Source organism: Poecilia mexicana, unplaced genomic scaffold (assembly GCF_051168715.1).
Source record: "Poecilia mexicana isolate PSO_F unplaced genomic scaffold, ASM5116871v1 scaffold_23, whole genome shotgun sequence".
NCBI classification, from domain to species: Eukaryota; Metazoa; Chordata; class Actinopteri; order Cyprinodontiformes; family Poeciliidae; genus Poecilia; species Poecilia mexicana.
This window is the reverse complement of record NW_028263392.1, coordinates 3,177,426-3,198,815: the sequence shown is the minus strand read 5'-3', so window position 1 is coordinate 3,198,815 and position 21,390 is coordinate 3,177,426. Positions and strand designations below refer to the sequence as shown.

At 42.2% G+C, this 21,390-nt stretch overlaps 1 protein-coding gene across 5 annotated transcripts in view; it reads left to right on the top strand.

Annotated features, from left to right (window-relative positions):
- The window catches only part of nav3 (neuron navigator 3), a 170,399-nt gene extending 149,351 nt beyond the window's left edge, over nt 1–21,048 (top strand). For all 5 annotated transcript variants that reach the window (XM_088003261.1, XM_088003265.1, XM_088003262.1 and 2 more), the window contains 13 exons: nt 734–887; nt 2,175–2,361; nt 3,682–3,779; nt 3,871–3,966; nt 5,137–5,305; nt 5,432–5,667; nt 6,215–6,369; nt 6,499–6,570; nt 7,212–7,408; nt 7,516–7,634; nt 8,739–8,942; nt 10,605–14,646; nt 20,275–21,048. In XM_088003261.1, the coding sequence (XP_087859387.1) occupies nt 734–887; nt 2,175–2,361; nt 3,682–3,779; nt 3,871–3,966; nt 5,137–5,305; nt 5,432–5,667; nt 6,215–6,369; nt 6,499–6,570; nt 7,212–7,408; nt 7,516–7,634; nt 8,739–8,942; nt 10,605–10,724 (1,807 nt within the window). In that variant the 3' untranslated portion in view covers nt 10,725–14,646; nt 20,275–21,048. The remainder of the gene's footprint in view (nt 1–733; nt 888–2,174; nt 2,362–3,681; nt 3,780–3,870; nt 3,967–5,136; nt 5,306–5,431; nt 5,668–6,214; nt 6,370–6,498; nt 6,571–7,211; nt 7,409–7,515; nt 7,635–8,738; nt 8,943–10,604; nt 14,647–20,274) is intronic.
- Nucleotides 21,049–21,390: the final 342 nt, after the last annotated feature.

The following is a 21,390-nucleotide window of genomic DNA, read 5'->3' as shown; positions in this document are numbered from 1 at the left end:
TTTTATTTACAACACAAATACAGCAACAAAACGAGCAATTAAGAAATTTGATTAAACAGAAACAGCTAATGAAATGTGATCCAGAGCAAGTTTCAAGAGAGATTTATCTTTTTGTTTTGAACAGGGGGAAAAAATCTGCATGTTAAAAGCTGCAAAGGACTGGAGTTGGAATGAAATGTTCAGATTTTTAGTTCTAAAACCTTTACGTCTGCTCTAATTTGTGGTGGTCTATCATGTAAAATCCCAGAGAATTTGGAAAAGTTCGAGGAGTATGAATACTTTAGAAACGTTGCACACAGTCGGCATGCAGCTGCTGCTGTGAGGCAGCTGGTGAGATTATTCCACTTTAACATGTCAGGCATAGTTTTCCTCTGGCATGTGGAAGGTTTTCACACATAAACGCATGTTTTCTGGGGGGTTTTGAAAAGAGAAAAAAGACGAATCTTTCCCTCTCCAACAGACCAAATTTTCTCTTGTAAAAACCTGAACCAAAGGGCCTTGAATGGGAGCGATTCGCTGTTCCAAATGCTCCTCTTCCCCATCTCACCTCGCTGACGGCCATCGTCGCCGACCTCCCCTCAGAACTCGAGCTTCCCTGTTTCCTTTTAAGCATATTCTTCTCCAGGTTGTGTGTGTGCTGTGTGAGTTAGTTTGGTATAACCCCAGAAGGTGACCCTCCCTTCCCTCTGCCCTCCTGCGCTCCTCCCTCCCTGTTTTTTAATTGCCGCTTCAGGCTGTGCGAATGCACGGAGGCCGAGGCTGAGATCATCCTGCAGCTGAAGAACGAACTCCGGGAGAAGGAGCTGAAGCTGACCGACATCCGGCTGGAGGCTCTCAGCTCGGCGCACCACCTGGACCAGATCCGGGAGGCCATGAACCGCATGCAGGTGAGCCTGGAACCGGCCGGGAAAACCTGGAAAATCAATCGTAGAACCACACACCAGCTTGGCTTCAGTAGCTTCTTTTCCTCTAATAAATATTAATGCAAAAGCTTATAACAGGGTTTTAGCAAGTATAAAAAAGTTAAAAAAAATAAATAAATAAAAAATGGAAAAGCTCCACTATGTAACTTTTATGAATATTTTTTTTACATTGTTGTTGAAACTGTCACCATTTTGTGACACTTCGGTATGAGACAGATGATCTGTGAAAAAATTGAGCTCCTCTTCCTTCTCCCTGTGCTAGCAAGAAACGACCAATCAGAGCCAGGAGGCGGGTCTTAGCGCTGTCAGTCACCCTCACATCGCCCTCTGTTATGCTTCAGCTTCTCTTCACCGTCAGCAGACTTTCACAAATGCTAAGGCGAGTTAGCATGGCCAACGATGATGGAAGATAAACGGTTTTATTTTAAGTTTTTTCTCCGCCATTAACACATTTAGCAGCGAATACATGAGATTGATCGACAGCACTAAGACCCACCTCCTGGCTCTGATTGGTTGTTTTTGGTTGGTGCATTTCTTAAGACAGCGATAACAGTTTAGGGAGGAGATTGAGTTTTTCTGTTTCTTACCGTCACAACAAAAGGACAGTTTTAACAAATATGTAAAAACCCTTTTTTATAAAAGTTTCATACTGCAGGTTTAAGAAGATTACTGCTGATTTTTTAAAAAAAAATACAGATTAAATTTAATCTTTTTTTGATGAAGAAACTTGAATCTTTGACAACTAAATTGATAACAATAAATAGTTTGTTAAAAATGTTAATTTGAAAGTTTCTGGTAATGGTTTTAACAACCTTAGAAGATGTTAAATTTTACTTACAGAAACCTCCAAGAACCCTCTTAATACATAATGTTGTTTTCTTATTTCAGCTCTATTATAGCTGTATCAACAAATGACTTGCTTATTTTTCAGTCATGCTTTGCTGTGACTCCATCTTTAAAAAGCAGAGCATGCAGTGAAGGAACATGTCAAATGAACATGAACGCCTCATTTAAGTGGATCTTTGTACATCTGGATTATCCGGTTTGTAGAAGCCTTTCTGTCTGCCCTCAGATCTCAGGGATCATTTTAAACTCTTTATCTGAGACTTAACTTCAATACAAAGGAGGCCTTAAAGATCAAAAAAAAAAAAAAAAAAAGCCTTGCAGCACCATAATTCCAGTGCTACGCATTCAGAATAAATAGCTGCCAGCCGTTGGGAGCTGCCGTCACTTTATTCCTCTGACCCGCAGAACGAGATCGAGACCCTGAAAGCGGAGAACGATCGGCTCAAGTCGAGCGGGAACGCCACGCCCACGGCGACGCCTGTCAAGACGGCGCGCCCGCCCTCCGAGGCCTCCAGCACGTCCTCATCCTCCTCGCGGCAGTCGCTGGGGCTGTCGCTCAATAACCTCAACATCACTGACACCATCATGTCAGGTGAGTACGCTGTCCATCACGTCGGTCTCCAGTGACAAACAATGTCGGCTCTGAATTCTAGAGGTTGTTCAAATTAATTTTCTACTTTGTTGGTTTAAAATTTCTCTCTCCATTCACCTGTAAATACTGGAGAACTGCAAAGGAATCTGGTCGAAAATATTTAATTCAGCAATAAAACATTCCCCTCTGATGACCCGCAGCAGGACAGAACCCTATTCGGCAACAAAGTGGAGAATATCTCCTGACTCGGTCCGTTTCAGAAGAAGTAGTCTGTCCGTTTCGCTCGTTCAGTAATTAACAGAAAAGGCTCGTTAACTGATGGTGAAATGATCGAAGAGCGATGGTGCGTGGACGAAGGGAAGAACCGGCTGTTATCGCCTCAACGCAGCGCATGCAGCAAGCAGGAGGCCCGCTGAATACCAAGTGGCCCCTTCCTCACTCCAGAATATGGTGCAGAGAGAAAAGCATTCAGTGTTGAAGTGTGAAGTTGGATGTAAACTGACATCGGCTAAGTGTGATGTAAGATGTTGTTTTTGTTGGAAAAACGCAGCCATTTTTTGCAATAAAATGCAGAAAAGCCTCGGGTTCATCGGCTGACATGTAGGTTTGATTTTGGGAAGAGGTGAACGGCATATGGAGGAGCATTCAGCAACCTGAGAGCCAGGAGATAAAGAACATATGAGAAATGAACTGTGTCGGTCATGTCAACAGTTTGGCAATGTTTTTGATATTCAAAACTAATCAACAATTATCAATATAAGCCTGGTATGAAAACGTTCTATCGTGGTTTGTTTTTCTGCCATTTTATCCATTCTCTGAAGTCAGTTCTCTGTGCAAATTATTGAAGTTCTTCTGAAACCAAACTTGGTCATCCATATCTTTATAGGCATTGTAGCATTTTGTGAACTGGTGATCAGTCATGATGGGAACCGTCCCTAAACTGTTCCTATGGAGTTGGGTGCATGAAATTGTCCAAAATGTCTTGGTGTGCTAAAAATATTGGGTTCCTTTCTCTGGAGCCTTGGGACCAATTCCAACCCCTGAAACCGCCACAAAACTTACACTTGATACAATGCAGTCAAGAAATGCAGTTCTTCTAGCAACCATCACACCGAGACCCGTCCATCGGAGCCATCACTCAAGAAAACTCAATCGTCACTTTTATAGACACTGTTGTGTTTGGCATCACCCATGATGATGGAATGCTTGGACCGTGCTGCTTGTCCATCTTGAGACTGTGCGCCAAATCTTACAGAATATACTTCAGTGACCAATTTGTTTGTATCTAGTCAATGTGTTAATGGAAAGTCTTCCTTTCAGATATTCTCCTGGATGACAGCTACGAGGGAAATCTCCGTAAGGAAAGTCGGAGTGTGCGGATAGTTGTCACAATCAGCAGCGGGCCAAAAGGCACCAAGGTTTGGAGACGACCAGTCATCCTGCTTGGATCACAAAAATATATCCGTATTGTTTCTGATTTTTGCTTTAATTTTTCTGCCGACTCTTCAGGTTCCACAAAGCCACGAGTACCTGGTTGGGTCTATAGGTGTTAGCGGGAAGACCAAGTGGGACGTCCTGGACGGGGTCATCCGGCGGCTCTTTAAAGTAAGCAGATCCACAGAATTTGACTATCTTGAGTTCTTAGAGGTCGGAGACGATGTCAGGATTTGAATGGTGAACCGTTTACGCTAACTCAGGTAGAACAGTAAGGCTATGCTGTTGATTCTAAAGTTTGATTTTTTTGTTTTCTTTTGCTGAAATTTGGTGATTTTTGACTGGTTGTTCAAACTATCAGGCTTCCATGTGAATAGTTTACAACAGGAAAGCATCCAGGATGAACAGAAGAAGAACGTAGACGTCACAGCAGCGCTCTGTTTATGGAAGTAATACTGGATGCCGCATGTATGGTTGGATTTTAAAGTATATTTATACGGTAGCCGACAGTATTGTCACAAAATTATAAGTCAAAGGCAGCTAAGAAAAATAAACCACAACTAATGGCGCAGTTGGTAGAACTGTTGCCTTGCAGCAAGAAGGTTCTGGGTTCGATTCCCGGCCCCGGTCTTTCTGCATGCGTGGGTTTTCTCCGGGTACTCCGGTTTCCTCCCACAGTCCAAAAATATGACTGTCAGGTTAATTGGCCTCTTCAAATTCTCCAAATTGCCCCTGTGTGTGTGTGTGTGTGTATGCATGGTTGTGTGTCTCTGTGTTGCCCTGCGACAGACTGGCGACCTGTGCAGGTGACCACGCCTCTCGCCCGGAACGTTAGCTGGAGAGGCACCAGCACCCCTCCCAACCCCACTAAGGGACAAGGGTGTTAGAAAATGGATGGATGGATAATAGCAAAGCCCTTTTGTGGTATATTTATTGCCACAAAAGGTGATTTATCTGTATTTATCCAGATTTATCGCGTCTGGCTTCTTCTGGTGCAGAATTATGATTTATGTCTCACATTAAGGACGTAAAAGTCAATTAAAATAACCGTTCAAACTGCAGATGCTTTGAATTTGTGCCACATATGGAAGTGGCACAAATTAGATTTTTTTGAGGGGTGAAAAGCTCAGATTTGGGAAAATCGCACCATTACTGTTCATGTTTACTTCGTCATGCGGGATGCTTTTAGGTCACTTGCGGTTCACACAAGAGATCGCAAGCAAGTTGAAAATGTGAACGACAACTCAAAGCAAAATGGGAATTGCGCCTACAGGCCTGCAGTGTGAATGTAGCCATAGCTAGCATTGGCGCTAAGCTGCCTCTGCCTCCGTCCTGCTGCAGGAGTATGTGTTCCGGGTGGATCCTGGGACCAGCCTGGGTCTTAGCTCTGACAGCATTGTGGGCTATAGGATGGGGGAAGTGATCCGCTGCCATGCCTCCGAAGTGCCTGAGCTGTTGCCCTGCGGTTACCTGGTGGGCGACAACAACATAATCAAGGTTCACCTCAAAGGTACGCTGACAAAAGAATCTCTGTCAGGGTTTTCCGTGGGTTTCTTGCTGGCATTAAGCTTCCTGATGGTTAAACTCAGACTGTTATCTTGTGGGCCGTTGACCTCTCCATCCGTCCTGATCGTAGGTGTGAAGGAGAACAGCATGGACAGCCTGGTGTTCGACACACTCATTCCAAAGCCCATAATCCAGCGGTACCTCAACCTGTTGATGGAGCATCGGCGGATCATCCTCTCGGGGCCCAGCGGCACAGGGAAGTCCTTCCTGGCCGCCAAGCTGGCCGAGTTCATCATCAGTCAGATGGGGCAGGAGGTGACGGAGCACAACGTGGCCAGTTTTAACGTGGACCAGAATTCCAGCAAGGTATCAAACCCACAGCTCGTCTGCTCTCGTGTTTGATTTTCTTCCAGGAACATCAGTAGATTTTCTGTGATGCAGCACAAAGAGGAGCACAACTGAAAAGTGAAAGGAAAATACAGCCATGATTTTTAATGTGTTTTACTGATGTAATTCTGAAAAGTGTGGCATGTAGTCTAAGTCCCAGGCTTTAAAATAGCTAAACCTGTGATTGTCTCGGTATCAGTTGTCAGGCATTTCCACAAGTTCCCTATCAATCTTAATTTCTAATGTACAAATATTCATAAATGTGGAGGATTTCATTATGGAAAGTCTACTCCACAGTCTAGACAAATATTGATTGATATGAAAATATTTGTAGTTTACATCCTATTGTCTAAATGTTGTCCTTTGTGGTTACTTCACTGTCTCTAAATGCACCAACATATTTAGAGTACCTTATAAATGAGGTGTAAATACATTTAAGGAGTATGAATACATTTACAAATAGCGTGTTTGCTATTTGTGTTGTTGGACTTGATTGCTCAAAATCAACAACTGCTTCCTCCCACAGGACCTGCGTCAGTACCTGTCCAGCCTGGCAGAGCGCTGTAACTCTGAGAGGACAGACGCAGAGCTCCCCCATGTGGTCATCCTGGACAACCTGCACCACATCGGCTCGCTCAGCGACATATTCAACGGCTTCCTCAACTGCAAGTACCACAAATGGTGAGGAGGACTGAAAACGCCGTGCGCTCCATCACGACTTCCACCAAGTCGACTCGAGTCCCATCAGCGAACTGAGGAAACGTTTGTCGTAGTTGAAGTGACCATGTTTTGTTTCTCTTCCTTGTGCAGCCCGTATGTCATCGGGACCATGAGCCAGGGAGTCTCCTCCTCTCCCAACCTGGAGCTCCACCACAACTTTAGGTCTGATGCCATTTTGTGTTCAATTCAAGCTCAGCAAACAGAACTAACACCGACGGTATATTTTTCAGTCACATGATCATCGACCAGATGTTATTACTGGTGCAAACCATAAAGATGAAGACGACAGGAAGTAGATAGTGAGAGACGGTGCGGCATGTTTTTAAATGATTTAGCTTATTCACATGTGATTTTAATTGTTTCTTATTTAATGGACCAAGCTCTGCCTTCGTCCTCAGAGCCCCATTCAGCTCCTTCAGACTAGCCAGCAGCAATTAGCAACCACCTGGTGAAACTGCACATCCGCTGCAGTCATTAATAGAGGAGCCATGTTGTGATGACTTCCTAAAGGTGGAATTTCAGAGAGAGCAGGAGCTTCTTAAAGGCGCTAAATTACAAAGTCAAATTTCTTTTAAGCCACAATTGATATATGCAGCATTTTTATAACAACTGAAGGTAACAGTTACTTGGTATAAAACGGCACTATGTGCCTGGAAAACACAGAATAACTCCTCTTTGTGGCAATATTCATTTAAAATCCCTCAATTAGAGAGTTAAATGCACCTTTTACACAAATGGATGAAATGTCTTCTTCTCACATGAAACACTTTACACTGATGAGTCGATGTCTTGCCCTGGTGTAGATGGGTGCTGTGCACCAACCACACGGAGCCGGTCAAAGGCTTCCTGGGTCGCTTCCTGCGCCGGAAGCTCGTCGAGACAGAGATCGATAAGAACATGCGCAGCAATGACCTGATCAAGATCATCGACTGGATCCCCAAGACCTGGCAGCATCTCAACGGCTTCCTGGAGGCGCACAGCTCCTCCGACGTCACCATAGGTCACTTCAGAACACACACACACACGTTGGCCTCTGTAGAGTTAGCACCAGGCAGACATTTGAACGTCCCTCCATGTGTGTAATGTGTTCCTCTCCATTCACCGTAGGGCCTCGTCTCTTCTTATCCTGTCCCATGGAAGTAGAAGGTTCCCGGGTTTGGTTCACAGACCTGTGGAACTATTCCCTGGTCCCCTACCTGCTGGAGGCTGTCAGGGAAGGACTACAGGTACCTAATACATATGTATGGGTGTATTTTCCTGGATCATACACATATAGTACAGCTACGTTTATTTCAAATTGACCAAGTAGGCCCCTCTCAAGATGACGCACATTATAACCTGAAAACAGGAGAAATAACCCTGGAAAACTGTTGGTTGGTAAATCTTGTAGTTGGTTCTTATTGATTTAGCCTTACTCTAAATCAATAAGCGTAAGGCTTACGCTACAAAAACACAAAATCTTATCAAGTATTTTCGGTCTAGTTTCTAGTGCAAGTCTCGTAGTGCACTTGAAATAAGACAAAACTGGCTTAAAAGTAACTTTTCAGTAGTCAGTGCTTCCTTAATATTGATAATAAAGTGATAATTCCACCGACATATTTATTAAAACAAAGCTGAAACTTACTTGTAAGTTTGTTTTCTTAATTTCAATAATATTTGCACTATAAATTAAATCAAAAATACTTGGTAAGATTTAGTATTTTCGCTGCATTTTTTGAAGCATCTTTCATGTTACAACAATAAACGTAACATTGTATGTTACAGACCAACACAAAGTAGTGCATAAATGTGAAGCAGAAGGAAAATAATGCGTTGGTTTTTAAAAGTTTTTACTGATAGAAATCTGAAAAGTGTGGATTGCGTTTGTATGTACCCTTCATAAGCTATAATTCACAGACACATCATACGCTGCGAAAGTCTTGTGGTTTTGCACATTCACTTTGGGCCAAAGAATGTCCTCAAATGGCCGATTACAACAGAATGCGTTAATTTAAACGACCTATTAACAAACTGTTAAAATATTAACAGGTAGCTGTCTCTGCATTTCATGAGAACGTCTTGAAATTAAATGTTAAACATCTTTGCACCTTGATATACTCTAGTACTATACAAACAAAACTGCTGGGATTTAATGAATAAAACATTTAAGCACAACTGTAATCTTGAAGGTTGTATTTTCTAGTCTAGTCTAGAAAAAGCACCTTGGTAGCAGTGGATCTCTTTAATCTAACTCATTAAAGATATTTGGGCTTTTCCAGGTAATGCATCAAAAACGAAAAGAATATTTTTTCACTCCTCCTTCCCTGCATATCTTTTGTTCCCGTCTTCAGCTGTACGGTAAGCGAGCCGTGTGGGAGGATCCGTCCAAGTGGGTGAATGACACGTATCCGTGGAATGCCGCCTCGCTGCAGCAGGAGGGCCAGTCGCTGCTCCAGCTAAGGCCGGAAGACGTGGGATACGACGGCTATAGCTCGTCCAAGGAGGGGACGTCGTCCAAGCAGGTGTCTCAGAGCGACACCGAGGGAGACCCGCTGGTGAGGACGGATCCGACTTCAGACGGTTCCATTTATTAGCCATGAATTATTTGCCAGGAATCATGGATTCACCCTCGTTTGCAAAGCGATGAGCAAACAGAGAGTACAGTTTAAGCTAATGCTTTAAAGGGGCAATATTATGTGAAATGGACTTTTTTGAGCTTTACATCATGTTATAATATAATTCCCTCATCAGAAATATAACCTGGAGTGTTGCTTAGATTTTATTTTTATCATGTTTGAGAAATCCTTCAATCAAAACTTGTGGGTGGACGGTAGTTCCGCCTCTGAGCTTCAGTTTCCAAGCTTCCAAGTTTCCACCTAAAAGAAACTAAGAGTGCGACTCCCTCACTCAGCTCCTTCAGACTAGCCAGCAGCAATTAGCAAACACCTGGTGGAATGGTGCATCTGCTGCGCTTGTTCTCAATGCAACGCCAGCGAAACATCGTTAAAGCGTTAATAGAAGAGCCATGCTGCGATGACTTCCTGTAGGCGGAGTTTCATAAAGAGCAGGAGCTTCTTAAAGAGACATTGGCCCAATATCAAGGCCCTCTGTCAAACTTCTTTTAAGATATATTTGATATACACATCATTTTGTAACAACTGAATTGTGCTTGATTGTGCTATAAAGTAATACGATGTAGCTGGAAATCGCATAATACTGCCCCTTTAAAGCAAAACTGTCAAAGTTGCAAATGAACTATTAAGGGCAGTGAGAGTAGAAAGTAAATGAGTGGAGAGAGAAATCATTCCTGCTTGGTGGGTTATTGCAGCCCAGGAGAAATTAAAGGCTAGCCATCCAAAAAAAAACCCGGCTGGCTTGATTTAACTAGAGTGTTTGTGCATTTTACACACATGCCTGTGTGTGTGTGTGTGTGTGTGTGTGTGTGTGTGTGTGTGTGTGTGTGTGTGTGTGTGTGTGTGTGTGTGTGTGTGTGTGTGTGTGTGTGTGTGTGTGTGTGTGTGTGTGTGTACGTGCGAACCCCTTCATGTGCAGTTATTATCCTTCGGTGCCAAAAGCCGTTTTAGGAACACTGGAAGCTATTCTCCAGATGCAGCAGCACTTCTGCATTATTTAGATCATTAGCTCTGCAGCAGGGATGAAAAGTTCGACGGGTTTATGGCGCTGATTGACTGCAGCAGTTAGAAACGGCACAAAATACAGCTTGTGAAGTTTCATTCTTAAAAATGTAGGGACATATGTTGCATTAGGAAAGGTAATGTAATAAGTCCAAACATTTTGTAATTGTTAAGCATCATATTGTTTTAAAAACCAAACTGTTTTTTATGCATCAGTAGGCTTTAAGCTGATGGTGAACATAAAAAGCAACAATCCAAAGTGTTGGTAAATGCAATTTTCATAATCAATGCGCCTTTTCATTTGGTTCATTTAAACATCGAGTAAGAGAAGTCATGGTGCCTTCTGTTTGTACTGAGTAAATTTAGAGGGTTCAACTGAAAAAGCCTGTTGAAGTTAATATTCAGATATGAAATCTCAAAGGTTTCTCACAAACCCCAACATTTAACATGCCATGATCTTCCAATTACTTCCTGCAGTCTTCTTCTCTCTCTTTGTATTTTGTCAACTCTCTCAAACTTTATCCAAACTCTGTCCTAGATTTGAACAAACACTTCTATCTGTTCATGTTTTATGTTCTGCAGATGAACATGCTGCTACGGCTGCAGGAAGCAGCTAACTACTCCAGCACCCAGAGCTGCGACAGCGACAGCACCAGTCACCATGACGACCAGCTGGACTCCTCCTTGGAGTCGGCCCTATGAGCCCCAGAACCAACTCACTTTAAACCTCTAAAGTGGTGGAAAAATCTTGGAACCCCAAAGAACACATCCCCCTCCCAACACGATATGGAATTATCCATCATTATCCGGTCCTGCTGCTTCGGGGGAGCAACCTGGTCAGGCTGCTGGGCCACCACAGGACCCGCACTACAGATATATAATATATGAAAAGTTTTAATACTCAAAATATACCCTCAAATTGAAAGAAAATACCTATATTTTAATGGTGCAATATGAAATCCGAATGTTTTATGCTGTCAGAGGCTTTACCAACTTGGTCCTTAGTGGTCAAAATGTCAAACCGAACCACAGGTTGGAGACCGTCTACATTGCGTCCAACAAACCGTATTGTCCTGTTCATTTTTGTGACATTTTTATAAAAATGTCCGCATGATTGTGATGAGAAACATCCGTACCTCTGGTGGTTTTTTCCAAAAGTGTTCTCAACAATAAGACACTTTTCCTCCGGTTTACTTTTAGATGTCGGTTTCCAGAGCGTCCCAGAACAACAAAACTGGATGATATTTTTTTTATTGTTTTTTTGTTGTTGTTGTTTTTTTTACCCAGTTATATCTACAGATGTTTACATTAGTATGGCTGGCTCTGTTACGTCTTTCCTTGTTTACAGAGGTGCTTCTTACAGACACACACATATATGTACACACAGAGGCAGCAGGGAGGAAATCCCCTCAGACAAGAACCTTTTATCGGTTCAAGTCCCTTCTTTGAACATCATCAAGAATGCCAGAGTGTCCTTGAGCAAGGCGCTCTGTCTCTACTGTTTTCATGGATGTCAGCTTTTAACAGCAGGGCGTGAAAAGCAGAGCAGGTGTAGTTTTTAATGTCTTCTCATGGCCAAGTCTGACGCTTTGCACAAAAACTGGTGGAAAATGTTAGCAGGTTTGGCTAACGTTGTGGCTGATGTAGGACAACTTTGAGCCCTTGCAGTTCAACTAGGATCAGAAGTTGTCTCCATTAGTTATTATATATATTATTTATTAAAGATCCAGAGCCGACCCAGGCAGAATTTGTTTTTTTATTAGGCTCATAAGCCGCCACAGTGGGACTAATGTTGCGTCTATATTGTCATCCTGTGATCATATTTGGTTACCTTACAGGAGATTTGTTTATACAGAGTTAAACTAGCAGTCTAACTAGAGATTAGTTGGTTAATTGGGACCTCTAGGCAGCTTACCATTCATATCTTGCCATCTGTAGTTCTAAAACTGCATTTTCTTAATAAAAGTGGTAGGTGGCCCTCCATTAGTTTTCCACATTGCGACTCCAAACAGCCAATTTTTTATTTTTTTTTTAAAGCCAGGGAAAGTTATATTTGCCTCCTTTTGTCCAGCTGGGGGCAGTAGCAGGATTGCATTATTTAATGTTCCATGGGGTGAGATAAAACTTTGGTTCGGACTTTAAACCACGACTGGGACATTCTGGCGGTTTTGAGACCAAAGCCTTTTAAAACCGTGGCACCAGTAACCAGCACCATGCCTCGTGATGAGCAGTTAATATTTTACGTGTGGTGCGAAACACTTTTGGAGCTTTTACTTTGGATAAACTGGTTAGGTTTTTCACGAGGCTAAAGTAAGCGACTATCCAGACCTGGGTCAGGTGCAAAGCCAACCTCTCCCATCTAAAATCTTTAAAATTTTTAGCTGTTTGTTGAGAAATCAGTTTTTTGAACCACTAAAACGCTCTGTATTTATACCTAGCACATTTTGAACCTGTCGTGCTAAATTTGAGGAGCTCCTGGGGCCTCCAAGCCAGCGGCGGACCCTAAGCAGCCCCTTTTCCCACGTATGCCTTGGGTCAGCTCTGAGCAAATTGGCGGACATTTGCTTAAGCCTCGTGGTGCTGGGCCCCCTGGCCTGAACCTTATCAGGGTCAGCCACTGCCAAGCTGTTCCAAATGCCAACACCAAGCACAATGAAAGTGTGAGATCTGTGTGTCGCCCAGTCGTCCTGTTACTGTGAAGGCAACATGGAAAAGTGCCAATGATTCCCTTTGATCCGACTGCCAAATGTTCACACCGTACAGACTTGCGATCAAACAGCAAAAGCCCACCATGGTTGTAGAAGTTCTCCACGGTGGGAAGTAATCCAAATACCGAATAGTCCAAACCCAGATACCCCAAAGTTTCTCCTGTTCAATACCCTGCATCCATCTTTGTCCTCAAGGTATCCAAAAACCAGTCGAAGCCGCTGTCTTTTACTGTTCGAGTGGATCAGCCGAGAGCCGTAAAAGGGAACAATAATGTTGGTGCTTTCTAACTGCCTTAAACGTTCCTTCGCTTTCTCTGGCTGTTGGTGGAAGCGGGGCGCGTTTCACTGTAGGATGATGCTAACCTGCTTCCGTCTGCATCAAAGATGATTCATCTGGTATGAGATGTAGGCATTACTGCTTGCGGCCCAGTCTTCTTCTTCTGAAGCATCCTTGCTTCTGTCTGACAGTAAGAAGTTAAGAAACATAACGCTGTATTTCAGTTCAAAAAACAGACCAATATTGTATAAAGAAACACAAAAAAGGGGGGGTTGGGTATTTTTTTAGTTGTTTTGCGCCTAGTTGAGCTGGGCTCACTTGAATTACCAGGAGCACAACCAAACTGTTTTTCTTTTTGTTTTTTGGGTTGTTGTTTTTTTTTGTTTTGTTTTTAGTAAGCCTGATGAGCATGTTTTGAAGCTTTTTTTTAAAAAAATGGGAGTGAGGGTGGGGTGGGTGGGGTGCACTGAGAAGAGATCTTTACCTGTATGTATGCGTGTACTGGACGGAAGAAGCCATTTAGAATTTTGATTGTTCTTTCTTTGTTTAAGTGGGTCAATTTTGCACAGGTCTGAGGGTCGTGGTGGGCTGTAAATACTTCTAGAATTCTTGCACAGTGAATCAAAGATGCATTCTGGCCTGTCGGTGTTACAAAATGCAAAACCCGCTGAAGATATCGTCGTTCATATGGAAAATGGAGAAGAAAAAGATGCAAAAACTCGATCCGCTGTCGGAAACAGGTGTGTGTCTTGTGGTGATTTGATGTTTTGCCTATGCAGGAGGCATTAACTGTACAGTAAATACCGTTTGAACTAACTAAACTGAAAAAAAAAAATATGTAGGCACCTGTCCAATGCTCCTTACTCTACCACGAAATACTCTTGATCCTCTCTGTCTCTAGGAATGCCTGTTGTTCCTCAAACGGACGGCTCAGGATTTTTTAAGTGAGGTTTTGTTCAAAAGAGTGTAGGCAGTCGGTATCCTAGGTAACTGTTGTCATCATTTAGTGGAAAATCCAGATTAGTTAACAGCTAGTCTGAGAGGAGCAAAGACCAAAGCAGACTTTTATCACCTCAAAGCAACTCAAGAAGCGTCATTGTGGTTTATGCTAAGACTGCTGGTCACTTTGTACATTTTTAGTTAATTTGTTTCTCACCTCAAGATACCAACAGTGTGTCAATTTATATCCTGCAGGGAATCTTTTATACCTGATTTGACAACCACATTTTACCACCATAAATTGTCGTTCAAAGTAACGGTGTTGGAACAAAATGGAATGGGAGTATGGATTGACCCATACATCAACTTTCCCTTCACCAAGTACTTCATGGTTGGTCAGTAGCTTGAAGTGGAGAAAATTGGAAATTCTGGTTGTTGCCACCTGATGTAAACAAATTTCTCGGTTCTTGCAGGGTTTGTAAATGCCTTCACTGGAAACACTTATGTTCAGTACTCAGTGTTTGTTTCACACTGGAAGATTATTGGTGGCACACTACCTCCAACCTCCATTTCCCTTGCAAATAGGGAGAACCCTCTGGGTAAATAACCACCTACTACCTACATGGCAATGGTTTCAAGGCTCAAAATACAACTTTTGTTCAAACTGTTATGACTTCAGATTTCAGTTAAGATAGTAGAGGTCCTGGACTTCCGGGTGGAATGCGTGAGGAGTAGACGGACACTTGGACTGCTGCTACATCTGTGCTTTTTATACCTCTTCAGAACCCCATCTCCTTTGTAAAGATTAAATTATTTTTTGTTGCTGTTGTTAACATTTCTTTCAAACTTACCTCGTCATGTCGAAGGCCAAAGGAAAATCCTCTGAACGAGAAAGAGATGCGCCGCCGGCTACTGCTAGCATAACATTCGCGGACATTAGCTCGCTCCTTAGCAGTCATAAAGAGGCCCTGTCTGCGGAGTTCAAGTTGTCTTTTGAGTCTCTGAACTCCACACTGGACAGCATCAACTCTACTATGACAGATCACGGTCAGCGTATTTGCTCTTTGGAAGATAATGCAACTGCCTCTGACGCGCGCTTACTGCAGGTGGAGAAGGTGTGTGCTAATCTTCAAAAAGAAAATGAGACACTGAGAGCTAAGGTGGTGGATCTGGAGGGGCGCAGCAGGCGCCAAAACATTCGCATTGTCGGCTTACCAGAAGATATAGAAGGTCCCCGGCCATCCTCGTTCTTCTCAAAGCTTTTGACTGAAGTCTTCGGTAAAGATACGCTCCCTTCCCTTCCTGAGATAGATCGAGCGCACCGCACCCTCGCCCCCAAGCCCGCCCCGGGATCCCGTCCTCGCCCTGTCATCCTGCGCTTCCATAGGTTCCAAGAGAAAGACCTGATTATCCGTGAAGCCCGCAAGAGGGGCGCACTGTCTTATCAGGGGCATAGGATCCGCTTCTATGATGACTATAGTCCAGAGGTTGTGAAACAGCGCGGCGAATACAGTGGTGCCATGACTGAACTGTACAAGCGAGGATATAAGCCGGCGTTGCTATTTCCTGCGAAGTTGCGCATCACACTCCCGAACGGAGATAAGAAGTGGCTCCCGTCGGCCGCTGATGCGGCTAAATTCGTCCAGGATTTGGGTCAGGATTAAAAAAATAAAAAAAAAAATCCACATTCTTTGTTGCCTTGAAAATCTAACATTGGTTTCTTTTCTTTATTCAATTGCGTTGAATTATTTCCCTAATTCAGTGCGGCTTGTTCGGCCCATTTGTTAGTAAATAATACTGTATTTACGTTACATATACACAGCTTGATCACTCTAAGTTATAAGGAGTGGGGTTCTAATCTATCCGTTTTTCCACAATGCAGTTGCAGGGAGTTGGGATTTAGGAAAAAGGAAGTTTTAAAATATGCTGATAGGTTTATCAGAGTCCTGGTGCCTGCCTTTTGCGACACCATTTTTTTCCCATTTTTATTTTCATTGTTTTTTCTTTCCTCTTTTTATATGTGTGTTTTGCGGGTCTTCCTTATTTGCATGTATTAGTGCTACTCATTACATACGTGCTACAGTTCAAAGCTCACTGTCATTTTCATACCTATCACACTTAGGGTACTATGCCAAGTACTGACGCCCCATTGGCACCAGGGGATTCGTTAAGATTTGTCAGTTGGAATGTTAAAGGGTTGAACTCTCCTATAAAGCGTAAAAAAGTATTTAATCATCTAAAACACTTAAACACAAGAATTGCTTTCCTACAGGAAACACATTTAAAACTGTCAGACCAGCTGAGGCTTCGTGGTGGGTGGGTTGGCCAGGTGCATCATTCATCATTTAATAGCAAGGCACGTGGGGTTGCTATTCTAATACATAAATCTGTTCCCCTCTCTGTGACCAAAGTCATATCCGACCCTAACGGCCGTTATATTATTGTCCTGGGAAGAATTAGCAGTAGCAATTTGGCATTAGTAAACATATATGGTCCGAATTGGGATGATGAGGATTTTTTCAGAAACATTTTCTTCTCACTTCCTGATCTAAATAATAGCCAGCTCATTCTTGGAGGTGACTTTAACTGCTGCCTTGACCCTTTGCTTGACCGTTCCTCAAGCAAGTCATATTCAGTCTCTAAGTCTTCCAAAGTTTTACATACATTTATGCAGCAATATGCCGTCTCAGACGTTTGGCGTTATTTCAACCCTAACACCAGAAAATTTTCCTTTTTCTCCCCAGTGCATTCTACTTTCTCTAGAATTGACTTCTTTCTTCTGGATAACAAACTGCTCTCCTCAGTTAGGTCATGTTGCTATAATCCCATCGTAATCTCAGACCATTCTCCTGTCATCTTGGATCTCTCTCTCCCGGGTAGACCTGCTTCGCGGCCTCCGTGGCGTTTTAATTCAGTCTTACTCAGTGATCCTGTTTTTGTCAAAACTTTGAATGACCGTTTAGACCTGTTTGTCTCCTCTAATGTTACTCCAGAGGTATCTGCAGCAACAGTTTGGGAGACATGTAAGGCATATTTACGGGGGGAGATAATAGCTTACTCAGCATATCTTAGAAAAACAACCACACAAAAAAGTCTTATTCTATCTAGTGATATATCTGACCTGCAAACAAAATGTGCAGAGTCCCCTGCTCCAGACCTTATAAAAAGTTTGTTGATAAAAAAGGCTGAATTTGACACTCTAGCCTCTGACGCAGCTGCAGCACTATTACTAAAAAACCGTTACAGTTATTATGAGTTTGGTGAGAAGCCCAGCAAAATTCTTGCTCATCAGATTCGGCAGAGAGCTTCAAACCAGCACATCGCTGAAATTAACATCCCCAACGGGACCTCTATTAATCCACAAACTATTAACAATCAGTTTAGAGACTTCTACTCCACTTTATACACTTCAGAGTGTTCACCCGATCAAGCTCATTATGAAAGTTTCTTTGATAATTTTTCTATCCCTACAATTGATCCAGAAACAGCCTCTGACTTAGACAAACCCTTTACGCTCGCTGAGGTCAAGAGTGCTATATTATCATTGCAGAGTGGAAAATGCCCTGGACCTGATGGCTTTCCATCGGAATTCTATAAGGTCTTCTCAGACAAACTATCTCCCCTTCTGCTTAACACGCTTAAAGAAGCATATGAATTTGGTGTTCTCCCTCTCACAATGCGACAAGCTACTATCTCCCTTATCCTAAAGAAAGATAAAGATCCACGAGTCTGCAACAACTACCGGCCAATTTCATTGCTCTGTACAGATGTCAAGATTTTGGCAAAAATGTTGGCAAAACGTCTGGAGGTAATCATGACCAAAATCATCAACCCTGACCAGACAGGCTTTATTAAAAACAGACACTCCTTTCATAATATTAGGCGGTTGCTAAATATAATATATTCACCTACATCAGCTGATACCCCAGAAGTGATTATCTCAATGGATGCCGAAAAAGCTTTTGATCGAGTAGAGTGGCCCTATTTGTTTTACACCTTACGACGTTTTGGTTTTGGCTGTTCCTTTGTTTCCTGGATCAAACTGTTATATACTTCTCCGTTAGCCAAAGTTCGCACAAACAATGACCACTCAGAATATTTTCACCTTGGCCGTGGAACCCGACAGGGCTGTCCACTCTCCCCTCTTTTGTTTGCAATTGCTATAGAGCCTCTAGCTGCAGCCATTAGATCCAGTCCAATGAACGGCATCACAAGAGGTGGTCTGAACCATCAAGTCTCTTTATATGCTGATGACCTGTTACTCTTTCTCTCAGACCCAGAGACCTCAATGCCTCCAGTATTAGACCTGCTTGAAAAGTTTGGAAGAATATCTGGATATAAATTGAACTTTAATAAAAGTGAACTATTTCCAATTAATGATGCAGCTACGGCCTACCCACTCACTAGCTTACCATTCAAGATCTCTCTGCAAGCATTCAAGTACCTGGGAATCCACGTAACTAAGAATTATTCACAACTTTTTAAAGTTAATTCTACTCCCTTACTTGACCAGCTGACCCAGGACTTTCAGCGCTGGTCCATGCTGCCACTTTCTTTAGCAGGCAGGATCAGCTGTATCAAGATGAATGTTTTGCCGAAATTCTTGTACCTCTTCCAGTGTTTACCAGTATTTATCCCCAAAAAATTTTTTAGGACACTTGATGCTTCAGTTTTTCAGTTCATATGGAACAGAAAACCTCCTAGAATACGAAAGAGTATCCTACAGAAAAGTAAGGAAATGGGAGGGCTTGCCACACCAAATTTCTTATGCTATTATTGGTCTGTTAATATTCGTACAATGTTATTTTGGTGCAATGCGAACTGCGAGACTCCCAAATGGTTACCAATAGAAGAGGCCTCATGTAGCTCTGCTTCCTTGTACTCTCTTTTATGCCTTCCGTGTGCAACATCTCCCATAACTTACACTAACAATATAATTGTTAGGAACTGCCTTAGAATATGGGCTCAGATTAGGCAACATCTTGGGATCCAGAGAATACCTCTTTTATCACCACTAAACTCTAATCCTCTATTTCCACCTTCACTCATTGATAAAACTTTTTCAGTTTGGAAAAGCCATGGGCTTTCTTCTCTGAAAGATCTATACTTGGATGGTACTTTTGCCTCATTTGCTCAATTATCTTCAAATTTTAACTTGCCAACTGTCCATTTTTTTAGATTTCTACAAGTTAGGGACTTTATTCGTCATCGTTTCCCAGGTTTTCCAATAATTCCTGCCCCCAATATGGTTGATCAACTACTAGAAATTAGTCCCTCTCCAAAGGGTACTATATCGAAAATATACAACCTCTTAACGTCCAATGTGACTCCTGGGCCTGGCCAACTTCAAGCTACTTGGTCTGATGATCTTAACACAGAGATTGATAATGAAATGTGGCAAACCATTCTAGAACGCATTCACACTTCATCAATTTGTGCCCGACATAGAATTATTCAGTGTAAAGTTGTCCACAGAGCACACTGGTCCAAAAGCAAACTGGCTCAAATCTTTCCAGATGTGGATTCAAGCTGTGTGAAGTGTGGTGTGGGCCCAGCCACTCTCAGTCATATGTTTTGGAGCTGTTCCTCCCTATTTCAATTTTGGGAATCTGTTTTTGACTCACTTTCTGTAATCACCTCGACCACACTACAGCCTGCTCCACTCACTGCTTTATTCGGGGTTCTCCCCAAAAACCAGTCACTGCCACCGCATCATGCTGACCTTGTGGCCTTCCTCACGCTACTGGCTAGACGTATCATACTGATGCACTGGAAGAATCCTCTCCCACCCTCACATTCTCATTGGATAAAAGATGCCCTTTCGTTCATGAAACTGGAAAAAATTAGACATACAGTCAAAGGCTCTGAAATCACATTTTCAAGAATCTGGTCACCGTTTCTGGACCATGTTAGGTCTTTGACACTCGATGTGACCCCATGAGTGGTGCTCCCCTTACTTACCAGTTGTAATGACATACACCCTGTATCCAAGTTTTATAACAATTTTAGTAGCACAGAATACATTAAGCCCTTTAAGTGCCCCATTTTAGTTGTTTTCTGTTGAATTTATATTTTATTTTCTGCTTGTTTATTTTTGAATTATCTACTTTTTATCCATGTGTTTATGAAATTAATTGCTGGATTTTTGTTTGTGTATGTCTTGTTTTATTTTTGGTTCTTGTCTTGTTATTTATTAGTTTATGCTTATTCTCCAAAGTATTGTCTCAAGTATAACTTGAATATCTATGTATGGTGCTCATTGTTTTGTTAAAAATTAGAAATAAAAAAAAAAAAAAAAAAAAAAAAAAAAAAAAAAAAGATAGTAGAGGTCCTCTTTGGTTTTTGAATAATTGCTGACTTCAGCCTTTGGAAATGACTTACCCTGGATTTATGCTAAATGACGATGCCAGACAGACATCTACTTAAAAATCCTGAGCTGTCCTTTTAAAAACCACTTCCTCTTTGGTGATTTTAACCCTAACTTACCACCACCTTAGGCTTGCTAGCTGTCTGAGGCGATGAAGTTGAGCCGACGCTGTACTGTACACATCTAACAGGTGCTACTGGTCAGTAAGAGGCCCACCAGAGACCAAGAAGTCTTGTTGTCACAACCTCAGGACAAACCTCTACAATCCTACCTGTACTCAGCTTCACATGTCTCTGCAGCCCAGCCTTCAATGGTTGCTAACCAGGTGGTGTAGTTGCATGCCAATGGTGAAAAATACAGTGTTTACAGGTTGCTCTATACCGAGACCTACACCAATGTATCAAAACCTATGTACACTCCTGTTATAGGCCATTAGTTCCCAAGATAACAGCACTTTGACACCATTAACAGTGTACACCATTGTGTTGAAAACCAACTGGTAATTTTTCCCACTTACACTTTCGAGTTGCATCTCAGTTGGAGACCATAGCATTTACTCTGGTTTGAGAGAAAGTTTTGTTTCTTTCCGGGTGAAACATTTGTCCTTAAATGTTTTATATTTTGTACATTTGTATGTAACATATCATGTAAATATACAGAGACAGTGATTTAAGTCATCTGGAGGATTTTGTAGTCTTTGTAAAGCCCTAATAAATGGTATTTGGTGTCACTCAAGCAATTTGAGTTTTTGTTCAGTTGAGATTCTTCTGTGTTGCAATGACCAGATTACCAGAGCAGCTAAATGCAAAAACTGCTTTTTCTAAAACAAGAATTATTTCCACATAAATTATCTTTCTTTCATGATTGCAGAGGACAAAAAGCCTCAAATATACACACCCACCCACTAATGCTGGGTTAACTGTTCCTTGACAACTTGCACCGCTGCTGTAGCTTTTTGTAGCTTACATTCTGGTTGGCTGTTTGGTCACTTTTTGCCCCCCAAAAATGGCAGAATTCTAAAAATTAAGAATTAACAGTACATAGATTCAAGTCTGTAAAATACTAGACTTGTAGCCA